The sequence below is a fragment of the Solanum verrucosum genome, unplaced genomic scaffold, assembly GCF_900185275.1.
Source record: "Solanum verrucosum unplaced genomic scaffold, falcon-dt-bn FXZP01000144.1, whole genome shotgun sequence".
Classification (NCBI taxonomy): Eukaryota; Viridiplantae; Streptophyta; class Magnoliopsida; order Solanales; family Solanaceae; genus Solanum; species Solanum verrucosum.
In genome coordinates this window covers 1,155,296-1,182,364 of record NW_026020773.1, presented here as the reverse complement: position 1 = coordinate 1,182,364, position 27,069 = coordinate 1,155,296, and the positions used below count along the sequence as shown (strand labels likewise).

At 32.9% G+C, this 27,069-nt stretch overlaps 4 protein-coding genes across 4 annotated transcripts; 3 read left to right on the top strand and 1 right to left on the bottom strand.

Annotated features, from left to right (window-relative positions):
- Positions 1-3,173: 3,173 nt before the first annotated feature.
- LOC125812985 (F-box/kelch-repeat protein SKIP30-like) lies at positions 3,174-7,627 on the bottom strand. The gene is made up of 2 exons (XM_049492467.1): positions 7,496-7,627; positions 3,174-4,620 (listed from the first exon to the last, which is right to left on the bottom strand). Exon 2 carries the CDS (start codon positions 4,548-4,550, stop codon positions 3,513-3,515), a length of 1,038 nt encoding a protein of 345 aa, XP_049348424.1. The 5' UTR covers positions 4,551-4,620; positions 7,496-7,627; the 3' UTR covers positions 3,174-3,512.
- A 7,614-nt stretch (positions 7,628-15,241) lies between these two features.
- On the top strand, positions 15,242-15,992 carry LOC125812917 (uncharacterized). The gene is made up of 2 exons (XM_049492388.1): positions 15,242-15,506; positions 15,810-15,992. The coding sequence occupies exons 1-2, from the start codon at positions 15,260-15,262 to the stop codon at positions 15,842-15,844; spliced, it is 282 nt and encodes a 93-aa protein (XP_049348345.1). The 5' UTR covers positions 15,242-15,259; the 3' UTR covers positions 15,845-15,992.
- Positions 15,993-21,460: 5,468 nt separating this feature from the next.
- LOC125812945 (uncharacterized) lies at positions 21,461-21,851 on the top strand. Its single transcript, XM_049492423.1, has 2 exons — positions 21,461-21,707; positions 21,826-21,851. The coding sequence occupies exons 1-2, from the start codon at positions 21,461-21,463 to the stop codon at positions 21,849-21,851; spliced, it is 273 nt and encodes a 90-aa protein (XP_049348380.1).
- Positions 21,852-24,371: 2,520 nt separating this feature from the next.
- LOC125812929 (major pollen allergen Ole e 6-like) lies at positions 24,372-25,571 on the top strand. The gene is made up of 2 exons (XM_049492402.1): positions 24,372-24,609; positions 25,362-25,571. Exons 1-2 carry the CDS (start codon positions 24,375-24,377, stop codon positions 25,385-25,387), a joined length of 261 nt encoding a protein of 86 aa, XP_049348359.1. The 5' UTR covers positions 24,372-24,374; the 3' UTR covers positions 25,388-25,571.
- The last annotated feature ends 1,498 nt before the right edge of the window (positions 25,572-27,069 follow it).

The window sequence follows — 27,069 nt, the reverse complement described above, 5'->3', positions numbered from 1 at the left end:
ATTCTCGGCCCACGATGACTTCCCATTTTTTTTTCTTTTTTTGTGTGAGCCGATGGTTTATCAAAAACAAGGGTGAATAAGAGGAGGCGAGGGTGTTCACCCAAATCTCCTTGACAAAAAGTTGGTGTCACGTCATTGGAATAAAAATATATTCATATAGACGTAAGATAATAAGGATGGTGATATGGGAGTTAGCACCACGTAATTAGGATAAAAATATATTCATCTAGGCATCACGTAAGATAACATGGGTGGTGACATGGAAGTTAACAGTGCAAAGGTAAATATGTGTCCAAAGTTGAATGATAAAGACAAATATACTACCTTAAAAGCATGAACTCCCAAACTTGAATATTAAATTACTATAATACCCCCAATTAAAAATAATCAATTTATTTTATTTATTAATTTAATAATATTAAAAATTAATACCTTTTCACATTAAAGGGTTGTGATTTTTTCAAAGGGTTGTGACTTTTTCGACGGGTTGTGACTTTTTCGATGAGTTGTGACTTTTTCGATGAGTTGTGACTTTTTCGAAGGGTTGTGATTTTTTCAAAGAGTTGTGACTTTTCCAAAGGGTTGTGCCTTTTTCGATGAGTTTTGACTTTTCCAAAAGGTTGTGACTTTTTTAATGAGCAATGACTTTTTTGAAAGGTTGTAACTTTTCTGATAAGGCACAATTAGCACATATTCATACTAAAAAATATTTGTTAGCTATAAATAGAGGGTTTCCTCTCACTTTTAAACTACGATTTTTTTAAAAAAGTTTTCTAATCTTCTTCTTCTTAAAAATCTCAAGAGTTATTTGGAACAATTGATTAAGTTAAAAATTCAACGAAATTTGAGGTACCACATAAAAAAGAATCCGTGAACAAATTGTAGAAAATCATTCATCAATTCACTCATATTGTTTCTTACGATTTTCATGAGTTAATAGTGACGAAAAGTTGTGGAAAAGACAATAATAATAAACAAATGTGAAAAAAGTCACATGATTTGGGTCAGATATTTCTTCTTTGTTTTTTCATTTTTTATTCTTTCACACTCAAACAAAGGAGTTTCTTTCTAATTTTACTAAAACAACGGGCATCAACATAGTCCATTGAATTATTAGTTTTGATGTTATATCTACTATTTCAAAAATAGATCTTCACTTTTTACTTATAATATGATAATATAATCATGATAATAATTATATTATTTTTTAATACATATTTAAGTAAAAATGAACGGGGAAAGTAACGTGTTGGTGGGAAGATATTTCAGTCAAATGGAACACTATAGTGGATGTAGCATAAACATATATTTTCGTCTTCCTTCTCCATTGGCTATGTATTGTTCCATATGTTTTTTCTTTTTTATATTTTTATTAAGTTTGCAATTTTTTAACTATGAATTTCCTGTTATTTTGTTCTCATTTTTATTTTAGAAAATGTTATGTCACAAGATATACTCCTTGATAGCTATATTAAGATAGATAAGAAAATAGTGATTGGTCATTAAATATTCTTAAATCAAATTAAAGATTCTATAAATAACACTTTAAATTTTATTCATCAATTAATTTTTATTATTGAAAAAGGTAAATATTTTATATCACGATAAAACTTCTATAAGATACTAGATATTTTCATTAGACCACAACTATATGATATGTATGCGGCAGAAAAAATGAAAATACTACAATTCTACAAAGATAAGGCAGAAACTTAATGAAATGAAATATTTCTCACCAAAGGTGATGTTCATATATTGAAATTAAATTATGCTACTAAAATGTATATCTATAACAAAGTGTTGGTCAAGCTAAATATTTGACATACACTCAAGCCTCTATTTAACCATCATTCGTTATAACAACAAAGTATCCTTTTTTTTTTTTTGTAAAATTACCTCTCTATGATAATCTTACTCAAATATTAATTGAGTAATAATATTTTGTAAAAAAATAGATTACGCATAAAGATAAAATATTGAAATATTTGTGGAAATCCTTATTAGTGTCATGCACATACTAAATTTCAAGTGTGATTTTTTAAGAGAATAATTATACTTAAATGGTGTCAATCATTTATGTTCATAACCTCAAGAAGAAAGGCTATTGATATTTAAAAAAAAATAAAATTTGTTGGTTAGATTTGTTTACAAAATTGAGTGAAGTAAAAATAGCACTACTAAAGAAATGTCACTCTCTCCATATTTAAATTCTGAATGTATTTTCAAATGTTTCAATGATATCTGGTCAATATGATCTCAAAATACAAGTAACTCTATGACAATATGTATTAATCATTTAATAAAAACATTGGTCCTATGTTCTTTCAATTATAATTATTTACTAAAAACATTAATTTAGTAATATTAATTCTATTTTACAACATCATATACTATATATGCGATACACACGTGCTATGAAACTAGTATATGAAAAAGTACGAGGAAGGGCAATTTTTTTTTTTTAAAGTATAAAGATAAATATGAACATTTTCCATATTAAAAAACTATAAGAGAGGTTATTGTTATGAAGTTAAACTTAAGTGAAGGTCTTGAAATTATCCTTAATTTATTTTCACATTTTTTTATTATTGAGAATTTTCGAGGGCAAATGACGGTTCAATCCATAATCTCCTGCTATGGTTACACTTTTTTTGAGTTGAGGATCTACAAAAAAACATCTTTACTCCACAAAAAGAGAAATAGAAATAAGATCTTTGTATGCGTTCTACCCTTCCTCAACTCCATGTGTAAAACTACAATTGGGTAAACTTTGACTAATATTTTGAGAAACTAATATATATACACCAATAGAGAGTGAAAGGGCGACAATAACAATAATAATTACGCCTCAATCCTGGTTAATTGACAAAAAGTGCATCTTTACGACAAAAGCATGGATTGAAGCAACCAAGTAAGCAACTAGTTAATCCATCTTAAACTACAACAACGCAACAGTCTCAAACAAGTCGAGGTCAACTATGAATCCGACCCTATTACACTATTTAAATTCATCTCAAATTACAAACACTAAGAAAAAGAAATACTAGTGCTCCTTAATGCAAATACATGTATTTTATCATGTCAAAATCTCCAGTTCTCAAAGTCGGGGTGAACTTCATTCCTCTCAAGAACTCAGCAGCTGAAAGCAATAGGATTTACACACTAGACAAGAAAGCTGAACATCTTGTTGCTTCCATGTTTTCTGGCGCGGGATTTCATTTACTGTAGCTTTTAGACAACTAATAAAATAAAGTCGATCACTGCTAAGACAACTCATAGAAGTCATGTCAGATAGGATTTCCATCATTTTCAGTCTACGACAAAGGAGACAAGGGCAAGGCATGGAACATGTTTACCCTCAAACTTCATCCACCATTAGTAATCTCAATTTGCTTTTTTCCTATTCACTTGTCTACTTCACGCTATCCCTAGCAGCCCCTTTAGTGCCAAATGTTCGTTGTAGCATTTATTCGATAACACTGAAATAAATTTCATCCCCATTTATGCTTGTCCTAAATTCTCAGCTGTGTGCAGCCAAGGATTGTCCCTTTGCACCTTGTCAATGGAGCAACCTTACGCCACGCTGGCCTCTCACTTCCAAGGGTCAAGACATCAACATCAGACAGCACTTTGACGCTACAATTCCAGTAATCAGGTCCATTAACCCCTCCAACTATATAAATATCATCTCCCAACCCTATCATAGCATACCCGATTCTCCTACGAAAATCAGATGCTGAAACTATCATTCTTCTTGATTCTCCTTCCTGCTTATAAATGAACCAATTGCTCATAACATAAAGACTTTCCCTAACGACAGTCATCGGGCCCTGGAGCCAAGAATACTCATGAGCAATCCAACCCTGCTTGAAATTTTCTAAAACCTGAATAGTTGACAAACCTTTATGCAAGACATGAACTTTACCACCAAAAACTACTCCCGAGCAAGCAGAATTGTGCGCATGATGGAGATCAGGTAATTGTACCCAGATATCCGTCTCAGGATCATAGATTTCCGCATTGCATATTGATTTTCTGCGGTTAGTAAAACCCCCTGCAGCGACTATCTTCCCATCCAACACACAACAAGCAAACATGGCACGAGGTACAAGCATAGATGCACGCGGATTCCATGCTCGGGTTGCAGGATCATATGACCAGACCTTGTCAGTTGCAAAAATTCCATCTTGGTCACCTGTCAATGGATCCACAGCATCACTGCCACCACCTAAAACATACAGCTTCCCAGCAGTAGAAACAACACTGAAGCGAGCAAAATGACTGATGTTGGAGGGGAGAATCGGGAGAGTAATCCAAAGGTCATGTGTAGGATCATAGAGCTCCCATAAGTTTTCAGGTTCAAATGCAGATACACATAAAAATTCTTCAGATGAGTTGACCTCCTGTCTAGCTTTAAATAGTTCAGCACTTTGAATAGCAGCTCTCCAGGAATGGGAAACAAGCTCTAACTTTGGATGAAGGTAGAATGGAACCCGTGCAAGGCACCTAATGGCAACAGCATCAGGAAGACCTTCGATGAGTGCAGTCATAACCACCAAGCTTGCACCTATCTTTATCAACAAATATAATGTTGGTGTACTACTATTGGTTGACGTCAACCTGAAATATGCAATTTGAATCATTTGATTGATAAGCAAAGGAATTAACACGGAACATACATAATTATCCTTACAGTAGAATAAAGAGAATCATAATGTGAACTACTAGCACTTTATATATCACAAGTAACACTCTTCTTAATAGAAAAGGCCAACATCTCTTCTCAGCCAAACTTTGTACAAGTCGGCAGTGGCGGCAGAGAGACTAGCATACATTAGTAATACAATCAGTGCACTGAGGTTTTCAAAGGATTACGGAAAAACTCGTTCCACAGTGGCCTAGCTTTACCTAGAGATATTGTAACAGGAGTAAATGCCAAGCGCACATCACATTTAGAAACTTCCAATTCAAAAAAGCTAAAAACACTTGGCTATATAGTAGACCGAAACAAGATGAATAATACTTTTTTTTTCTTTTGTAACGTTGCTCCATGATGAATTTAACACATCAATACCTAACAATGTCAATTATCTCATTTCACCAATTCCATGTTCAAGCTCACCTTGCATTTGAATACCCTTCCCTCTGTCCTCCTTATGCCCATTCATTCAGGTACAAACTTGATGGTTACCTATTGGACCATAGTAGGTGGTAATTCAGGGTGATTCCCTTTAAATTTACAAATATGGTCCCGTATGCATGATGTCTTTGGAATTTACCTAAGGGAATCATCCTTGTTTTCTTGGATGTTCTAGTTTACGGCTTCTCGTTTACAGATTATTTGCAGCACGTAGAGATTGTGCTTAGTTGCTAAGCGAGTGTCATTTGCTTGCAAATATCCAAGGGGAGTACTTGGGGGTTGGATATACAAATTCTGTGACACCACCATTATGGCATTATCAAAGAGAAATTCGCCATAGTCCTTTTCAATCAAGGAGCTGAAGGAATCCCTTGACCTTATATTCTATCACGGAGGACATATAAGAAATTATGGAAGATCAGCGGGCCCCTTACTATACCACTGAAGAAGGGATATTTCTTCACGGACTTCGTGAAGCCACCACTGCATTCCTAGACCTTAAAAAATCCATGATAGAGGCACACCGTTTGGCATTATCGATTTCTTTATAGGTCAGTACTACAGAATTTTACCAAAACCTTGAATGTGAAATTGCATAACTAAGACTAAACAGATAGGTGATGTGGTAATGCAAGAAGGAAAACCTATTGCAATCCCTTGTCAAGCACTTAGCATTAAACATCAAGGTCTCTCAACCTATGAAAAAGATCTCATAGACCTTTCATTGGCTGTATTAAAATGGAGACAATATCTATACCTTTCTCATATTATCATTGTGACTGAACATTTCAGCTTTTAAGTATCTAAAGAAGAACTCAAAGATGAATACATCTTAACATGCTGTGTAGACCAATCTATTGTAACTAAGCTGCAAGATGCAATAAGAGAAAAAGGAGAGAATAATCCAGTTGATGCAATGTGCAGAAGGGATGAAGAACAGTCTACTTGCAACACAATCAACAAGATGCAACCAACATGAATAAAGAAGTCATAGACGACTATGCAGATGATGACGACACCATCAAGGCCATTGCAGCCCTAAGCAGTAGGCCAAATCCTATTTCTCATGTAACTCTTCAGATAAGGTGCTCAGATATCAAGGAAAAAACATGGGTGGAAAGGGCAGACAAAGCCAGGAAACAGCTTACAGAAATCATGCACGCTTCAGTCGTTACTGCACACTGAGGTATAGTAGCAACTCAATAGAAACTAAACTCAGTTTCAAATTGGCCTAAGTAATTAGATGATTCCAAAAAGGATGGTTCAATAGCAGTTTCAAATTGACCTAAACAAATCGATGATGCAAAAAGGGTTGGGCAGGAGCGTGATATATGCCAAAGAAGTAAACTTGACAGCAAGAATACGACACATGTCAAAGAAGTAAGCATATGAGTGTCATAAACTCAAGGTTCCAACAACCATTTTCTATTCCTACAAGCACTGGTGGGGCCAGGATTTTCACGAGAAATAGTCCAAATATAAAGAAGTAAGCACAAAAAGAATCCAACGGGATTCAACGAACACATAAAAAATTTCCCTATCTACATTGTGTAATTTTCCAATCGAATGGGTGTCAACTGACACCTCTTGGACAAGAGTGGCACTGCCACTGCCTATAAGAGCTTAGAAACATATTATAACCTCCACACTAGTTCTTAATCTTTCATACTCTCTAACACATCCCATAAATGGTATTTTCCATCGAAATAGTATTCTTGTTTATTTTGATGATCCTCGATACAGAAGAAAGACTTATGTAATCATGACGATATTGCATCATCAATGAAGTGAACTTGCTATATTTTCACCTAATTTCTCAACATTTCTGACTCAATCTACCTCTTACTGTTTTTCTCCCATTACCCTTATATTCCTTCAGCTCCAATAACTTAATCATTACAATAATTAAATTCTTTGAGCAAACCCAAAACCCCATCTGAAAGAGTACCTAAAGATTCCCCTAATTGAAACTCAACACCTAACATAAAGTAAAAGAACACAAAAGAGCAAAACTAGGGGTGTTTCAGATTTTGAAAAAGAACCAATCTTTACAAGAAACAGAAAAATTTATACTAATTCCACAATGAAGTAGCAACAATCCAAAAGAACAAAACTTGGGGTGTTTCAGATTTTGGGGAAGTACCAATCTTTACAAGAAACAGAGAAATTTATGATAATTCCACAATAAAGTAGCAACAATCCCGAAGAACAACACTTGGGGTGTTTGAGATTTTGGGTAAGAACAAATCTTTACAAGAAAAACAGAAATTTATGTCAATTCCACAATGAAGTAGAAATAATCCAAGATTCCCAAATGATTTCAATGGAATTGTTGAAATAAATAGAAGCATTTACCTTGCTAAGCAAAGAAGATAACTCAAGAGAAAAGCCCCAAATAAAAATCGGATATTGTGCTGAAAAAGACGGTAGCAAATGGAATTGCTTTGAGTTCACAGATTTATTGCTTTTGTCAAATGCAAGAAATTGACAAATTCAGAAACGTGTAAATTAAGGTTTAATCCCATAAATTTTTATTTTTTATTTTTTAAAAAAAACACTCAAAACTATATCACCAAAATATTTATGTCCTAACACATGCGAAAATTGATAAAATAATCTAATCACATTACCAAAATACTAAAAATTGATAAAATAATACTACAAGTACAATTTCCCAATTCATTACGGAAGGTCCCATATTTTTTTAATAGAAATCGATCGAAAATTATATCACCAAAATATTTATGAAATAACACATGAAAAATCGAGAAAATTGCACAATTCCTATTAAATGGCTCTTCAATGTAAAAATATGTCGTGGATCATGGTGAAACTATACATACTGCTCCCCCGACTAATTATGGAGGGTCCCGTAATGTTTTTTCAAAAAAAAAATCGATCGGAAGCCATGTCAGTAAATATTCATGGGCTAACACACACGAAAAACTGAAAAAATCATCAAATACTTGTTAAATAGATCCTAAATGCACAGAAATGTTGTGGGTCATGGTGAGGCTATACATATTGCTCTCCCAATTCATTGTGGAGTGTCCCGTAAAGTTTTTTTAGAAAATCACCCGGAAGCTTATCCCCAAAATATTCATGGGCTAACCCCCATGAAAATTTGAGAAAATCGCCTTATTCTTGGCTTCTAAATGCTCAAAAATATTGTGGATCATAGTGAGTATACATAGTGCTCCCCTAATTTATTATGGAGTGTCCTGGAAAAAAATTGCCTGAAAGACAAATCACTGAAATATTCTTGGGTAATATCTCCGAAAAACTTAAAAAATCGTCTAATTCCTATTAAATGGCTCTTCAATGTTAGCTATATGTACTGCTCCCCCAACTCATTACAAAAGGTCCCATAACAACTTTATCAAAAAAATCGACCTGAAGCCATATGATCAAAATATTCATGGTTTAACAATACACACGAAAAATTGAAAAAATTGCCTAATCCCTGTTATATGGCTCCTAACTGCCAAAAAATAACGTGGATCATGGTGAGTCTATACGTACTGCTCCACAACTCATTACAGGGTCCTGTAAATTTTTTTCCAAATCGACTGAGAGTCATATCACCAAAATATTAATAAATTAACACACACAGAATAACTGAAAAACTCGTCTAATTCTTGTTAATTGGTTCCTAAATGTCAAAAAATATTGTGTATCATGGTGAGGAAATACATAATGCTCCCTCAACTCATTACATAAAGTCCCGTAAAGTTTTTTCAAGAAAATAGTCTGGAAATCATATTACCAAAATATTAATAGGCTAACACACATGAAAAATCAAGAAAATCGCCTAATTCCTGTTAAATGGCTCCTAAATGTAAAAAATGTCATGGATCATGGCGAAGATATACGTACTACTCCACCAGCTCATTATGAAAGGTCCCGTAAAATTTTTACAAAAAATCGATCGAAAATCATATCACCAATATCTTTATGGGCTACATATGAAAAACTGAAAAAATCGCCTAATTCCTTTTAAATGGCCTTCTAAATGCCAAAAAAATATTGTAGATCATAGTGAGACTACGTACTGCTCCACAATTCATTACAGAGGGCATCAAAAAGATTTTTCAAAAAAATTGATTAAAGTTATATCACCAAAATATTCATGAGCTAACACACACGAAAAACTGATAAATTGTCTAATTTCATTTAAATGACTCCTAAATGTCAAAAATAGAGTCGTGGATTATGGTATTTTAAAATATTTTCGTAATTTTTAGTACTTTCAAGTGAAACATTTTTATTGGTGGATGTACTTTAAGCCCCGAGTGAGATATTGTTATGTCATATTAATTTGTGTATTTCTTTTGTTGACTATAAATAGTTGTTATATATTTTTGTGTTTCAAAGTTTTCTCTTACTTTATGTTCATCAGTAAGCTTTTGCTCTCAAGAACACATATTCCGAAACGTATACAACAAGGCTATAAGTCACTCAAATTATGTTATTTTGAAAATCCTACAAAAAATACTTAAATGAAGAAATGTGTAGGAAATTCTCCTAGCATAAGGTGTGTCGTCAAAGACATTGTCTTTGAAGATATTTCATCCGGTAAAAGTAGGATTTGTGTATCAATTTTAAAGTTTATCGGTTCAACTTATTGGTTAATAATTTGTAGACATACTAAATGTAAGGGAGTCAACCCAAGACGATCTAACCCACTTAGGCCAATTTGAATTTTAGACAAAAGAATCTTATCTGCAATGCTGACAAAGTCCCAACGGCTAGAAACTGCGGAAACCACCAACTGCTCATACATGTGTGAGGCACACGCAGGCAACCTTCAAATTTGACGCCAAAATTTGTCTCTGGCCGCCCACTTTTGCGCGTGCTCTCGTGCATGCACTGTGCACAGGTCCTGCCTCGCAGAGCTTTCCATTGTGGTTCAGCTTCCTGAGTCGTTGTTCTTACCCAACACTTAGCCCTCGAACCTGTTTAGCCACGACCATGCCATGATCACTACCTTGCATTGCCCAGCCCTTTACATGCCTTAGTCACATCTTGCCTTGCATGTCTTTGCCACGCCAATGCCAAGGTCTTCCTTACTTGAATTAACCTTGATTGAAGCCATTGGACCTTGACTAGGTTCATCATGTAAATCCCTAGCGAAGCCCGAGCCACTCGAACCATCAAGCTGAGGGTTTAAGAGTAAACCATTATAGAACCATTAAGATATTGACTTATAGTTATTGGTCGTTGTTGGTTTGATTATCGATTTAACCGTTAAGATATGACACACACAAAAAATCACATTGAAAATCACTTAGAAAGAAGGTAACAAACCAAATGAACCATGCACATGAGTTGACAAATTGCATCTTGCTCAAAAGCAAACACTGATACATTATAGAATAACCAAGAGTTTGAGACAACAAAAAATAAAAAGTATGAAACTAAACCTTAAGTCAATAACTTTATATACCGAATGATATAAATAAGGCCTGGGGTGTTGCTCAGCCCGTGACCCCCTCAAGGGTTGTTCAATTAAAAAAAAATGGTATAAATATAATATATTGATTTACTATTGGGTTATCTATTAACCTGTTGAGAATAAAAAACGTCCCGATAATAAAATAAATAAAATCATTACTGAAACCGCTAAATCGATAAACCAATAATTTTTTATTCAAATTATCAATTTCGATTTATCGATAAGTTTTTCTTATTGATATATCATGTTATAATTCCTAATTTTTAGTTAACTAAGTCTCTAAATACCAACTAAAAAGAAATCACACACAACCACAACCAAAAATTTCCTACAAAATTGGTTATCAACCACTTTAATTTGAGGTATTTTGATGTCCCAAAACACCTATAAATTGGATATTCAATAACATTAATCAAATCATCCAAAAATCAAACGCAAAACAACAAAACATATTTTTTTTTTAAAAAAAAACAATAAAAATGGAGGCATCAAAGAAGCTTTTTGCAATGTTTCTCATTTGCATTTTTGTGATTTCTTCATCTGTAGACATCTCCATGGCTAGCAAAGCAATTACCAATGAAAAATTCAGAAAAACATATGAACATATTGGAAGTGAATTGGATAATTGCTACTATAAATGTAGCACCGTATGTGCCACCACTGGCAGGCCTAAAGATAGTTGTAATACTCAATGTGGAGGTGATTGCGTTCAGAGGATTCTCCAAGGTAAATTTTTAATCCCAAACTATCGTAAATGGTATACAGATACCCTCCGTCATACTTTTGGACATTGATGCCTCTGTCGTCCAAAAACTAGAGCATATATACCCTTTATACTAACGGACATACACATGTCATTATCTTATCCACCGACCCAATATTTATTAAATATTAGATTGACGGATAAGATTGTGCCACGTGCCTCTATTTAGTCTTTCGTTAGAATGAAGGGCATATATGCTCTAGTTTATGGACGACAGGAGCACCAATGTCCCAAAAGTATGACGGAGGATATTTGCATACCATTTACAATAGTTAGGAGTATATTTGTCCTTTTTCCTTTTTTCTTTTTTCAATATATATATATATGTGTGTGTGTTAATCATAGAAATTAACAAGTAATAATTGTCATAGAAATGTTCTGATGTTTTCACTTTCTAATATATATATATATATATATATGTTTTTATCTATAGTTTTTGCAGAAGATATTGAGAAAATGAAACATTAATTTGAAGCTTCAAGATGGACCAAAGGACGCAAAATATATTTCTTAGAGAGAAAGAAGAATAAAACAATGTTTTTTCATCTGTGACGTTGTACTTTGTAATTTTCAAATTTAATAAATTCGTTTAATTTTTAATTTTTAGATTCAATAAAACAATGATGTGTGTATATATATATATATATATATATACATAACGATGTTATTTTAAAAAGGGATTAGACTCAAATATGCCAACGAAAATGACAAAGATAAGCCAAACTTTTAACAAAAGTTATAAATGAGTCTTTTCTCAAAGTTCAATGACAAATTTGAGCCTTTAAAACTTTGTATCATTCTATAAGTTTTCCTTTTAGGAAAAGATTTTGGATTGACTAGTCCTTTTATAGTAGGAAAATGTTTTAGGACACTATAAATATAGGCTTGTTCTTTCTAACTTAATCAACATTCACAATGTAGTCCTACAGTTTTGAGAGTTTCTGTTATGGAGGAGAATTTGTGAACCTCCTTGTATTTCTAGTGAATTGGTTGAGGTTTTTTCTCTCTATATTTTGTACTCTCATATTTATAGTGGATTGCTCATCTCTTTTGTGGACGTAGGTCGATTGACCGAACCACGTTAAATCTTTGTGTCTCTTGGTGTGTTTCTCGTTTGTCTTCTTACTCGTCGTTTTTTTATGTTTGCTTTGCTAGCTTCCGCATTACACCTGCTTATTTTCGATCCTAACAGTGGGCGAGGAGGGTAATGTGTACGTACGCAATTTTATTCCTACATTCTGAAGGTAGATTAGATTGTTTCTTATTAGTTTATTTTTTTCTACTTTTTTTCGGTTCGTTTATTCGATCGTGTCCATAATTAATAACATCATAAAAATCATATTTGCAAGTTGAAAAAAAAATATAAACAAAAAGAAGTAATATTATATCTCTTTAATATATTTTCTAATATATGTACACCTTTCTCATATTATCATTATGATTTAAAATTTCAGCTTTTAAGTACCTACAGAAGAACCCAAAAATGAATACATCATCTTAACATACTGTGTTGACTAATCTATTGTTACTAAGCAACAAGATGCAATAAGGAAAAAATTAGAGAATGATCCAATTGATTCAATGTACAGAAGGGATGAAGAACAGTCTACTTTCAACACAATCAACAAAATGCAACCAACATTTAAAATTTAAATCTAGTAGAAGCGCATCTTTGATTTTGTTATTGCATCCAAAAGTTTCGGTGTTGTCTTCTCGAACTGCATCAAAAGGTTACGATGAGTTCTAGACGCGACAAGTGCTTCCATAGGTGTACTGGTTTCAAAGATATTGTATAATGTATCATCTTCAACTTCATCATCAACATTGTGTAATGACCCGGAAGGTCATTTTTGGGATTTTTTGTAAAATTACAATTTTATCCCTCCGAATTTTTGCTCCGAGTAATTTCTGATTGGTTTGTGAAGTTGATTTTTAAAGTTTAGTAAAAATTTGTGGTTTTTAGAAATTTTGAAAGACTTAAGTTGGTTAAAGGTGGTTTTCGGTGTCAATCGGAGTTTAGAGTCTCAAAATGAACTTCTATTAGTCCCATCAGCTCCACAATGTGGAATTAGGTCTAGGAGAGTCGTCGGTTTCAAATTCAGAGTTGTTTCGTGAATTTGACATCTTAAATTTGGAAGTTTGGGTGATTTTGGCCTTTAGTTTACTTTGGTCAACATTCGGAGTTCTGATGCTCGTATTAAACTTCCAACAATTCCATTGAATTTGGGGGATGATTTTAGGCCTAAGAGAGGTCTTGGTTGAATTTTTAGAGATCCCAAGCTTAGTTTGGTCTTTTTATGCATTTGTTAGTTATTGTGACTTTTACGAGTTTCGAATCAAGGATATCTCAGATTTGTATTTATGGTTCCATTGAGTCCAAAACGTTGAGTTTAGTTGGATGACATATTTAGTTTGTGTGTGTGGTGTTCCGAATGAATTCTGAAGGTCCTTTCGAAACTTTTGGTGGTTGTTGATTTTGTTGTTATAACTGGTGCCCACCGTTTTCGCAGGTAGGCCATCATGTTCGTGTGGAGGCCACCGCGTTTGCGGACGGTTATTTAGTTAGCCTCCGTGTTCACAGACTTTAATGAATTATTGGTCCGAGTTCACGGGCATGGTTCGCATCCGCGGGGAAGTCTTGGATAGAAATGTTTTCCAAAATTTGGGATTCTTAAGATATTGGCTTCTTGGTTATTGATTGTTGTCTCTTTAACCGTTAAGATTTGATACACACAAGAAATCACATCCAGAATCACTTAGAAACAAGGTGACTGGCCAAATGAACCATGTAGACGAGTTGATAGATTGCATCTTGCTCAAAAGCAAACACTAACGCATTGTAGATAAAATCCGAGGGTTTGAGACAACCAAAAATAAAAGTATGAAACTAAACCTTAAACCAAGAACTTTATATACCAAATGGTATAAACATAATTTATTGATTTATATAAATTAAGAAAAACCTCGAACCATTAAGAATCGATAACCCGATAATTAAAAAATTAATGAAATTACATTATCGAAAAATCAATAAAAAAATTGGTTTGAATTAATGATTTCGATTTGATTTGAACAATCCTAGATGTAAGTATATCCCCATATAAGCTTTTCTAGTATAAATTAACAACACAAAAACTAAATAAAATAAACTAATAAAAACCTAGACAAAAGTATAATCATGCCTTCTAACATTATAAATTGTAATAGAATAAAGGATAATCAAAACAAGGTATTCATTCATAACAAATGTATAAAAGATCATTAATAAGACTTTAATAAAAGGGGAAAAGGACAAATATACCTCCGAACTATCGGAAATGGTATGCAGATACCTTCTGTCATATTTTTGGGACATTGGTGCCTCTGCCGTCCAAAAACTAGAGCATATATGCCCTTCATTCTAACAAAAGACTAAATAGGGACACGTGGAACAATCTTATCCATCGATCTGATATTTAATAAATGTCGGGTTGGTGGATAGGATTATGACACGTGTATGTCCGTTAGTATAAAGGGTATATATGCTCTAGCCTTTGGACGGTAAGGGCACCAATGTCCCAAAAATATGACGGAGGGTATCTGCATACCATTACGATAGTTCAGGGATATATTTGTCCTTTTTTCCCTTAATAAAATGAATATAGACAAAAAAAAATTAAATATTTCTTGGTGAGATATCATATAACAATTCCTAGTTTTTAGTAAACTAAGTCTCTAATACCAACTAAAATGAAAGGTCACACAACCAAAAATTCCCTATAAAATTGGTTATCAACCACTTTAATTTGAGGTATTTTGATGTTCCAAAACACCTATAAATTGGATATACAATAACATTAATCAAATCATCTAAAAACAAAACAAAAAACAACAAACATATTTAAAAAAACAAAAAATAAAAATGGTGGCATCAAAGAAGCTTTTTGCAGTGTTTCTCATTTGCATTTTTGTGATTTTTTCATGTGTGGACATCTCCATGGCTACCAAAGAAATAAATGATGAAAAATTCAGAAACACATATGAAGATATGGCTGTTGAATATGAAAAATGTTGCACTAAATGTGTAATTTTATGTGCTGCTAGTGGCAAGGAAAAAACTGCTTGTGAGACTCATTGTGGAGGTGAATGTGTTGCTCAGATTCTCCAAGGTAAATATTTTTTGTATTATCAACATATATATGTATAATTTAACATGTGATATATATATATATATATATATATATATATATATATATATATATATATATATATATATATAGTACGTTAACTTATTGAATTTAAGTTATATACACTAAGAATGTAACAAATCTTTGTTACATTAAGACATTAACTATGTAGTTTAGCCTATTATAGAAATTAACATGTAATTAGTTACTATATAATTGGCCTGATCATAGAAATGTTCTATTGTTTTCATTTTCTAATATAAATATATATGTTTTTATTTGTAGATTTTGCAGAAGATATTGATAAAATGAAACATTAATTTGAAGCCCTCAAGATGGACCAGGATGCAAAATATTTCTTAGAGAGAAAGAAGAATAAAACAATGTTTTTTCATCTGTGACATTGTACTTTGTAATTTTTCAGATTCAATAAATTCGTTTAATTTTCTAGTTTTTAGATTCAATAAAACAATGATATATATATATATATATATATATATATTAGTCTGGAGTCAAAAGGCAATAAAATTGATAAAAAAAAATTAAAAGGCAAACAATTTAAGGATGAAACCAAAAGGGTAACAATGTAACTATATATGTTAAGGACGTACTCAACAAGTAACCACCTAAACAAAACAAAATTATCAGCCCTTTCATCCCAATTAAACCGCCTCAACTACAACCTGCATAGAAATCAGCCCAACCTAATAGTTTTACAATTCACAGTTCTCAAGGTTATCAATCATAGTCCAACAGTCATAGTTCGTCAACCAACAATTATCAAGTATGTCAATCACAAATATCAAGTAGATCAATTACAAGTATCAAGTAGATCAATTAGATACAAGTATCAGGTTCATCGAATCACAATAATCAAGCACTTGCCATAGTCATTTTCCATCGACACAATATAACTAGCCGGAACCATTTCCTTTTGGCTTTATATAGAACCACTTGCCGAAATTATTTTCCTTCAGCACAATATCACTAGCCGAAATTATTTCCCTTTGGCTTAATATCATGTCGCTTGTCGGGATCATTTTCCTTCGACACAATATCACTAGTTGAAATCATTTCCATTCGGCTTTATATCATGCATATCACTAGCCGGAACCATTTTCCTTCGGCTTTATATCATTTTACTTGCCAGAACCATTTCCCTTCCGCATAATCATCACATGTCTCATCACGGTAAAGAGAAATCAATGCAAATAAGCAATTTCACACCATAAGAAAGAGATAATAACTCAAGCAATTCAAGTCCATGAAATGTCATTAAAGCATTTCATTAATGAATAAATTAGGGTCCACAACAAAGCAATTCACAAAGCACAACTATCAACACCTTGTCTTTTTCGTTAATCCCCTTTTTATTCATTAAGATAAATTGAGTGAAATAATTGAACACATCACCTCATTCCCATTACTCCCCAACACACATAATTAAGGAAAATACAAGATTCTACAAGTTTTATGAGGTTTAGAAGTTTACTTGCCTCAATTAAATCTGCAGTCAATTCAAGACTTGAGCCTTCCCTTTCCGAACAATGTCCAAAGCCTCACAATCTAATTCAATCAAGTAGTCACAATAATATTCCAAAAATAACAACTTTCATAGTATATATTTTGAAAAATGGGTCAAATCAACTCAAAAACCCAATTCTGAAAATTAAATGAGGTTTGAATTCAAAAATCTTTACTTGAAATGTTACCAAAGGCATTTAGAAATAATTAGTGAAGACCATTTAAAAAAAAGAGTTAAAATTAGCTCAGAATCACTGTTTTACTTTAGAACTCAAGTTCTTGAGAAATCTTGTCATTTGCCAATCAAAATCCCATGTTTTGATGTTAAAATTCAAACATGATAAAAGAAAAATGAAGTTTTAGGGTCACAAAGGCTTACCCAAATGATTTAACATTAAAAAGATCTCTTCAAAATCGCCTCTAATGATTTTCCAAATCTCAAAATGGGAAAATATGAGGGTAAAACCCCAAATTTCTGTCAAAAACCCTCTTTGATCTCACTTTTGTAAACTCAGGGTCGTCGTGACCGTCGCGAAAGCGACCACTGGTTCACAAAAGCAAACCTCTCAAAATTCCGGAATTTTCTTTAGCAATCATGCCTTCGCTAACGTGAAGGTTGCTAAAACGGAAGGCCTATAGCGAATGCGGAGAGCATAGAACTCAGGCATCAGAAAATCAGCCAACTCTCAAATCATTGAAAGGGCCCTCAGATTCATTGGGAACCCCGTACACACAAAACATATATGCTAATTGACTACACTCGACATTCCAAACACAATGTGACCATTGAAACACGAATTTGATGTCTCTTTGCCTCGAATCTCGTGTAAGTCACAAGAAACTAATCATAACGCTTGAAAAGGCTAAATCAAGCCCGGGACCTAAAAAAAATCAATCAAGACCTCCTCTAGGCCTAAAATTATCCTCCGAATCCAATATAACTATTAGAAATCCAATCCAAGCATCCGAACCCAGAATGTGGACCAAACCAAATTTGAGCATCCGAACCTTGAATGTTGACATCAAAGTCAACCAAAGGCTAAATTTCAATAATTTCCAACTTAGGACCTTTCATCCTCAAAAAGACTCCAAATCAGAAACTGACAACTCTTTAAGATCAATTTCCATATTCTGAAACTGATAAAGTAGACATAATTTCATTCTAACACTCGAAACTCTAAAAGACACCGAAAACCACTCTTTAACAAATTTAGCCTTTCCAAAATCCCCATAATTCACAAGTTTAACTCAAAACTCGAAACCAATTTCAAAACTCATTCAGAAATGATTCGGGGGTAATGTCGAGAGGGGTAAAATGGTAATTTTATGAAACTTTCTAAAAATGACCTTCCGGGTCATTACATCCAAGTTCAAGATTCTCTTCAAGATATATCTAAGGTTTTCTGTAACACCCCGTATTCAAAATAGACAAAAATGCAGATTTTGAGAAGTTGCAGGTGCAACTTACGGTCACCATCCACGGACCGTAGGTCAGACCACGGCCCGTGCTGGTGGTCCGTGGTTCGCCACTTCAACCCCTCCCCAGTCAGCTCAAAAAAATTGGTTAAGTCTCGACTCACGGACAGACCCACGGTCCGTAGATCAGACCACGGTCCGTGGATCAAGACCTCCTTACCCAGCCTCTGACATGAGTTACGGTTGACCAGCACGGACCGTCGTTCGATCCACGGTCCGTAGGTCTGACCGTAGATCGAAGGATAGCAGCCAGTTAGCTGAAAATTCTGATGGGTCAACTTCAGATGGTCATAACTTTTAGCACAAAATGAATTATGTGTCCCATAACCTATTGTTAGATATATAATTGAATTATCTTTCCAACGCCACCGAGTTTGCTAAATTCCGACCTCCGAGTAAAAAGTTATGCCCGTTTTAGTGAAGCCCTGTCGGGCAGACTCCATCTACGGACCCAATCGACGGACCGTCGATTGATTGACGGACCGTCAGTCAGGTCCGTCAGTCACTCCGACAGCAGCTAACTTAAGGGTCTTTTGGTCTTTTCCTATTTCGTTTAACCCCTAAGATACGTCGTTTAGACCCTAAATCATGAGGTTTTAATTAGTTTAAACCTAGAAACATAACTAGAACTTACCTAAGTCAAATTCATTAATCAAAACTTAGAAAATTAGAAGCAAGAAGGGAGAAAAAGGCCAAGAACCCTAGTTCAAGAACGCAGCAAGGTTCCATCAGTTCCAGCCCCGAAATCGAAAGATTTCTCCGTGGAATTCGCCACCAGGTATGTGGGATTTCACTAGTGGGTTCCTTTCGCCCATTAGGTCCCTAGAATTCAGTCAGATTCTTGATTTCCTTATTATGAATAGACCTAGGGTTTCTAGAATTACAGCAGATCATCATGAATTAGTTATTTAAATGTTCCAAATCAGATTATCATGTTATTGCTCAGTTTATCGCATGAATTTCAGAACCCTAACTATGTATTTCTTTAGTTCTTGACTTACACATGCTAGGTCAGATATTTCAGTATTCAGTTTTACATGCCTCAGTTTATGAATGCATCATTATCAGATTAATTGTTGCATTCTCAGTTTGCATGTTCAGTTCGAGCTATCCAGTATTTACAAAAATTCAGTCATAACCAGTTAACTACTTAATTCATTGGGAGTAGCATAATACCGAGTTGGACTAGGGTTTCAGCGTACCCATATAGTCCCAGAACTACGAGCCACGTAGGTGTAAGTCCCCTCTGTGGGCAACATCAGTTTAGTGATCACGCCAGCATGCCTCTATACCTCTGGCAGGGTATCTTGGGTCCTCTCGATGGGGCGTATACATCGGACTCCACATTTAGCTCATGTGGTTTTATGTCGGTTATTAGTAGCTTCCACAGTTCAGTCAGACTCTATTGCATTGACCACATTTACAGTTCATTCAGTATTCAGTCAGCATGTTATAAATTGGTCATTGCATTCAGTTAGCTCAGTATTCAGTATCTATATCATGTTCAGATTATATCATTGCTCAGTATGCTTTGTTCAGTTATATGTTATTTCAGCTTTACTCCATCCTGCATGCTCAGTACCTTTCAAGTACTGACGCATACGTGCGCTACATCTTCTCGTGATGTAGGTTTAGGTTCTCAGCATCCAGATCACGCTTAGATCGATTCTCGATCTTCAGTTCAGCAGCATCAGTGGCGAGTCCTCATTCTTCGAGGACTAGTGACATGTTTATCTTTATCACTTTTAGTCTTTAGTTTCAGTTTTGCTAGACCTAGTTGGGGCATGTCCTAACATTTCTAGTCAGTTTAGAGGCTTATTTCAGACATAGTTAGATTCAGCTTAGTGTTTTGAGTTTGATATTTCTTTTGTATTAAACTCTCAGATTTCATATATACAGTTATAGTATATGGGTATTCCCCATCTTTTCAGATTTAATTATGAATTAGCTTCCGCATCAGTTTATTATCTTTAGTATGCTCATGATCATGCCAGCAGGGTTAGCTTGGGATCACTTGTGGTCCTAGGTCCCGTGTCCGCGTCTTGGGGGTAGCTCGGGGCGTGACATTTTCAATCCAAGATTCTTCTCCACACTTCATCTTCCAAGATTTTTCTTCGAGATTCATCACTAAAGTATGTAAGGTTATTCATAATGATGAACTAAGTTCGTCATCCCGACTTACATCTAAATTCAGTCAATAAGAGTTAAATCTAAGATTTTACCACAACTTTTTTAAATACTTAATAACTTATCTGAATCCATACCAATAAATTAATCCAAATTAAAATTCAATTCAATTTTTCCATTTAATCCAAATAATACATACCCTATGAAGAGGTGTTTATGACATTTTATTCCAAGACTATTTATTTTCTTTTAATGGTTGGATTCTTGGGATGTTCGTGTATAACTATATATATTATTCATGTTTGCGTAGAACTTTAGAATTTATATTATTAGTAATATTTTCAGCACTTCATTTAACTTCTAAATTTTATATTTTGATTTTTTCGTAAAACTTAAAGATTCATAAGATTTGCCATCTACGCTCTGACTCATGCTTCCGCCTTTTAAAAACACCGTTATATTAACATGTTTTGCGAATCAATTATAAGTTTTATTAAGTAATTAAAAATCTATTGAACGTCGATTCTCACGACTCCAATTTCTTCAACTAAAAATTGTTGAACGATTCTCACCACTCTAATTTCTTTTCATTAAAAACAAACACAACGTCACAACCACAAATATCCTACAAAATTGGATATTCACTCATTAATTTGAAGTGTATTCTCAACCTAAAATTCTATAAATAAGAGAATTAAAAACATAATCAAATCGTCCAAAAAAAAAAAAGAAAAGAAACACAAGCAACAAGCATTAATTTTTTTTAAAATTTAAAAAAATTCAAGCGTAAAGCAAAAGCACATATAGAAATGGAGGCATCAAAGAAGCTTGTTGCAGTGTTTCTCGTTTGCATCGTCATGATTTCTTCATCCGTACACGTCTCCATGGCTGACGGAGAAAGTAACGCAGAAAAATTCAAAAAAGCATTCACCGTTGCTGCAACTGAATACACAGTTTGTTACAATATCTGTCAGAAAGTATGCTCCGATGCAGGATTCGGATACACACATTGTGAAATGAAGTGTGACGAAGATTGTACCGCTAAATTGCTCAAAGGTATAATACGAACGTATCTCTATTCTGCTTATTTTTAGAATCACTTTTTGTTTAACGTATATGTTAGTTATGATTTTATAACACGCTATTTATGTTCTATTTTTTATTTTTTTTGCAGAGAGACTCCAAAACATGAAGAATTAAAGACTTGGAAATGGACCAAAGGATGCAAATGTAGTGGGAAAAAGAGAATAAAAAAAAACAGTGGTTTTTTTTTAAAAGAAATTATTTCTACTAATTAATTAATTAATTACCACTGTATTTGTATAATTTATAAGATTCAATAAAAATTGTTTCTTTTTCTAATTACTGTTGTTTCTCTCGAGTCAATTGCAATTTAGTTTTTTTTTTTTTTTTTTTTTAAATAATTATTTTATGTCTTCTTAATCTTCTTGATATATATTGGGCAATCAGTACATCAAAAATGATCTTTAGCGACAATTAATTAACGATAATAGCTCAATTGTCGTTAAATATGTATTTTTAGCGGCAATTAACACTCTTTGTATATGTCCGTAAAACTTTTAGCGACATTGGATCTAATGACACTTAACTAATGTTGGTAAAGACCTTAGAACTCTTTATTAATGTGTCTATTTATTGCCGCTAAAAGTTATTTTTATGATAGTGAATTTTATATTCCTTTGATATACATTAATGTCTCTATGTTCTGAAATATTTAAGAAGTATCACTATAAAGAGTAATAAGGAGGTCGAAACCACTACATCAGAAAATTTTCTAGATCGTTTTGATTGGAAACAAGTTATTTTAGAGATTAATATTAAGGGTACAGTAAAAACAACAACGCCAACTTTACTCTTAAAATGATAATCATTTTGGCATAATAGTTTGAGCTAAAACAATAACAAACCCAGCATAATTCCGTAAGTGGGATCTGGAAAAAAGATAGAAAAGTTGTTTCTAATATACTGTTAAAGTGACTATTAATTTGAGACAAAGAAAGTATTATATGTAAGATTCACGCTTCCTTATATATATATATATATATATATATATATATATTAAAGGAAAATGATGTTGACCGAGGAGTTTCAAGACATTTGCTATTGTTTTTTCGTATATATAAACAAACTATAATGTAACGGTTTTTAGGGGGATCTGGTTGAAAAATCGATCGGCGCCCACCCAATTAGGGAGACTGAGAAATTAATTGAGTACAAAACTTATCTTCAAGCTTTACCTTATTCTAATCGTTCAAAGGGAAATCACGACTCACGAGGTCACTAAATGAAGTCCTCCATTTCTTTCGGAGGTGCTGACCCATTGGACAGTACTTTATGTTGTCTCGATAGGGATTAGTCCAATCTCTCTTAGCACTGGTATAGTATTTTGGTAACGAAAAGTTCCATGTCATTTTGTTTTAAGTGTACTTGTTATAATGTTGATATTTTGGGCGATGCCGTAGGAATACATGTCAATTCATTTTTAAGATAAATAAATGACGGGAAACTTATAGAAATTCACTAGTTTAGGGGCTAATTACTTACGTTAGTTTGCAATATTACGAATTTTACTAGATTTTGATGCGTCCATATACATGTATCTTGGGATACATGAGTTAAAATTAGATGTAATTTGTTCCAGATATACTGTAGCTAGTTAAGTTGATTCGCATGTATATTGGATATATACACAAATCTCCCTTGCCTCCCTGCCATCTCGCTTGTCACTCTTCTACATATCTGGTATCCCAAGTACATGTATCTGGATTACGTAGACAAATCTTTCTCGCCTCCCTCCCGTCCAATGGCGGAGGCAGGAATTCTATCAAGGGGGTTCAAATAAAAAAAATGTTGTTGCCTGGAATCAAACCCGTGACCCAAAGCTCACATAGGCGAGATCCTGACCCCCATAAACCATTGAGCTACTCCTTTGACATATGCTCAGGGAGTTCAATTTTAAATATATACACGTACACAAAAAAATTGATCTTATATATATAGTGTAATTTTTTTTCCAAGGGGGGTCGGATGACCCCCCCGGACACACTATAGATCCGCCCCTGCTCCCATCTCACCGGCTACTCTCTTTCATATCTGGTATCCTAGATACATTCAAATCACACCAGAAACATATAGATACATGTGTATACTGTGATTCACTTGTATTTGTAATACATATATAGACAAATTTTTCTCGCTCGTCTCTCTCTATTTCACTGTATGCAAAAACACATATTTGAGTGTATCTTACTTGAAATTTAGTATTAAATTATTAATTAGTGATATATAAGATATAATTATTTCAAACTATAGATAGAACTAGTAAATATAATTGAAATATTTGAATAATTAGATATATAGTCTCTCCATTAATTTTATTAGTGGCGAACCCTTGTTGTCACGGAAAGTAAGTTTCAATGGTGACCTTATTTTTGAAAGTGTAGTTTCAATAATTTATAATAATTCCTACTTTTTAGTAAACTAACTCTTCATTACCAACCAAAAACAAGAAGAAGAAAAAAACACAAGCACAACCAGAAATTTCCTACAAAATTGGTTATCAACCACTTAAATTTGAGGTAGTGTTTTGCTATAGAAGATTCAATAGCATTAATCAAATATACACACAAAATATACATATATAACAACAAAAAAAAATATCGAAAAACGAAAAGTGAAACACATATTACAAAATAAAATAAAATGGAGGCATCAAAGAAGCTTATGGCAATGTTTTTTGTTTGCATTATTGTGATTTCTTCATCCATGGCTGATGAAGAAAATAAAGCAGAAGAATTTAAAAAATCATTTGAAATTGTGGCAAATGAATATAAAGATTGCTACAATGATTGTCAAAAGGAATGCACTAATGAAGGATTTGGATACACTCGTTGTGAGATGAAATGTGACACTGAATGCAGTGCTAAGTTGCTCAAAGGTAAATATTTAAGGATATATATACCCCGAACTATCATAAATGGTTTTTAGATATCTTCCGTCATATTTTTAGGACATTGGTACTCCTGCCGTACAAAAACTAGAGCATATACACCCTTTATACTAATGGACATACATGTGTCATAATCTTATCCAATGACCCAACATTTATTAAATATTGGATCGACGGATAAGATCGCGCCATGTGTCCTTATTTAGTCTTCCGTTAGAGTGAAGGGCATATATGCTCTAGTTTTGGATGGCAAGGGCACCAATATCCCAAAAGTATGACAGAGGGTATCTGCATACCATTTACGATAATTCAGAGGTATATTTGTCTTTTTCCTATATAATTTTAACACGTTATATAAAGTACGGTAATGTTTTTTTAAATTAAGAATTATATATATGACAATACAAATTAAAGGATTTTTACACAATATTTTATTATAGTTTTAACATGTTATTTTTTTAAAATTTAATTAGTTATATACATCGAGAACTTAGAGGATATTTACATTAACTTTGTAGTTTTGCCTATTGTAACATACTAACGTTTATCATACGTTATAATTGTGCAATGACTAGCTACTTCACCCACCATTATTGTTATTATTATTATTATAAAACTATTGATTAATGTTTATTATAGAAATTAACATATTGTAGTTAGTTATCATATAATTGACCTGATTATAAAAATGTTATTTTTGTTTCTATTTTCTAATACGTTATTATCTTCTATTTTTGCAGAAAGAATCGAGAAAATGAAAAATTAATTTGAAGCCTTGAAGATTGGCCAAAGGATGCAAAAACATTTCTTTTAGTATAGCAAATATAGGGAAAGAAGAATAAAAAAGTAGTAGTATACATGATGTATGTATACATTACGTTATTTTAAATTTTTTGTATCATTCTTAGTAGTGTTTGAACTTTATATAAAATTTTCAGTACTTTATTTAACTTCTAAATTTTATAATCTTGATTTTTCTTAATTCATAATTTACATATTCTAATAAAATATAAAAAAAAATTCGCAAAAATTAAAGATTCATGGTATTTTCGCCTCATGTCTTAAAACTTACGTGATCTATCCTATTAAAATGTCCAATTTGAGACCTTCGCCTTTCCATGTGTATATACAATTTCGATATATTATATATGGAGTGTTATAAATTTAATTTATAGCATAGTTTTTTGGTAGTGTTATAATTTGTTGCCACGTATGAATTTATCACTTTGGCATTTCAATTTGTTTTCTTTTACCATTCTTTATCTTTCCTCATAATGAATGAAAATGAAGCGTATTCAGGATTTTGAGATGATGGGTGCACTATTATGAAAAGGTGAATTTAAGATATAAATTTGATCGGTTTAACATTTAAGTTCTTATCACTAAAAATAATTGAAATTTTAAAAATATAGGTCCAAAGTTATTTTTACCTATCCAAACCACTTTAGTGACTTAGAGAGACATTACCCAATTTTAGAAAGGAAAATAAAACAAGATAAATAAAAGATTCAAATTTCTAACCTCACTTAGAGAGGTGCACCCAATCATAATCATACGGTATGATACTTCAAGTGTGGGTTCACATATCTATATTTAAATATTTTATAAAAAAATATAACACTACTATATATGACTTCAGAAGGGGAGCATGGGTTCACGTGAACCCATTGACCCCCTCCTGGATACGCCTCTATTCATAAATAGCGAAAAAGGAACTAGTGCATCCCAAAACCCTAGTGTCATAGGTACAAAAATCTTTAAATATGAATATAAATCTAATAATGTCTCAATAAAACTGTCTCGAAATAGAAAAGACAAAATAAAAATAAAGATATAATAGGATTCAAAACTGCGACGGATCAGCCAAGCAGATCACCTCGAAGTCTTCAATTAACAAACAATTCTTGAAATCAAGCGACTCCAATTGCTCAAAAACTAAGTCTCGATGAATAAATGATCCTTGAAAGAATTAAATCTTGATGAAAATTTATATAAACAAGTTTGGAAGAATATTACGAAAGACTAGAATAATAGGAACAACTGAATTTTTGGATATAAATGTCAAAAACTATATTGGATGTATCAAATAAGTTAGTTGAGCTGAATTTGAAAAAAATCAAAATGGACTAAACAATGAGTCTTAGTTCAAATCGATCGACCAACTTTCAATTTTCTTTTTTCCTATAGTATGTTTAGTTACTACATAAAACTAACGAAACATGATTTTCTTGATCATGAATTTATATAACACTTATTTCTTTTAAAAAAAACTATTTTTTTTAATCCCTCTCAATCTTGGCTATGTTCAAAAAAAGAATATTATATTTTAATTTATTATTTTTATAATCACGAAAAGCATGATCTCGAATGTTAATTAGTTAGAGTCGTCCATAAGGAAATTAGGAAAACAAAAAACAAGCACAACCAAAACTTTCATACAAATATGGG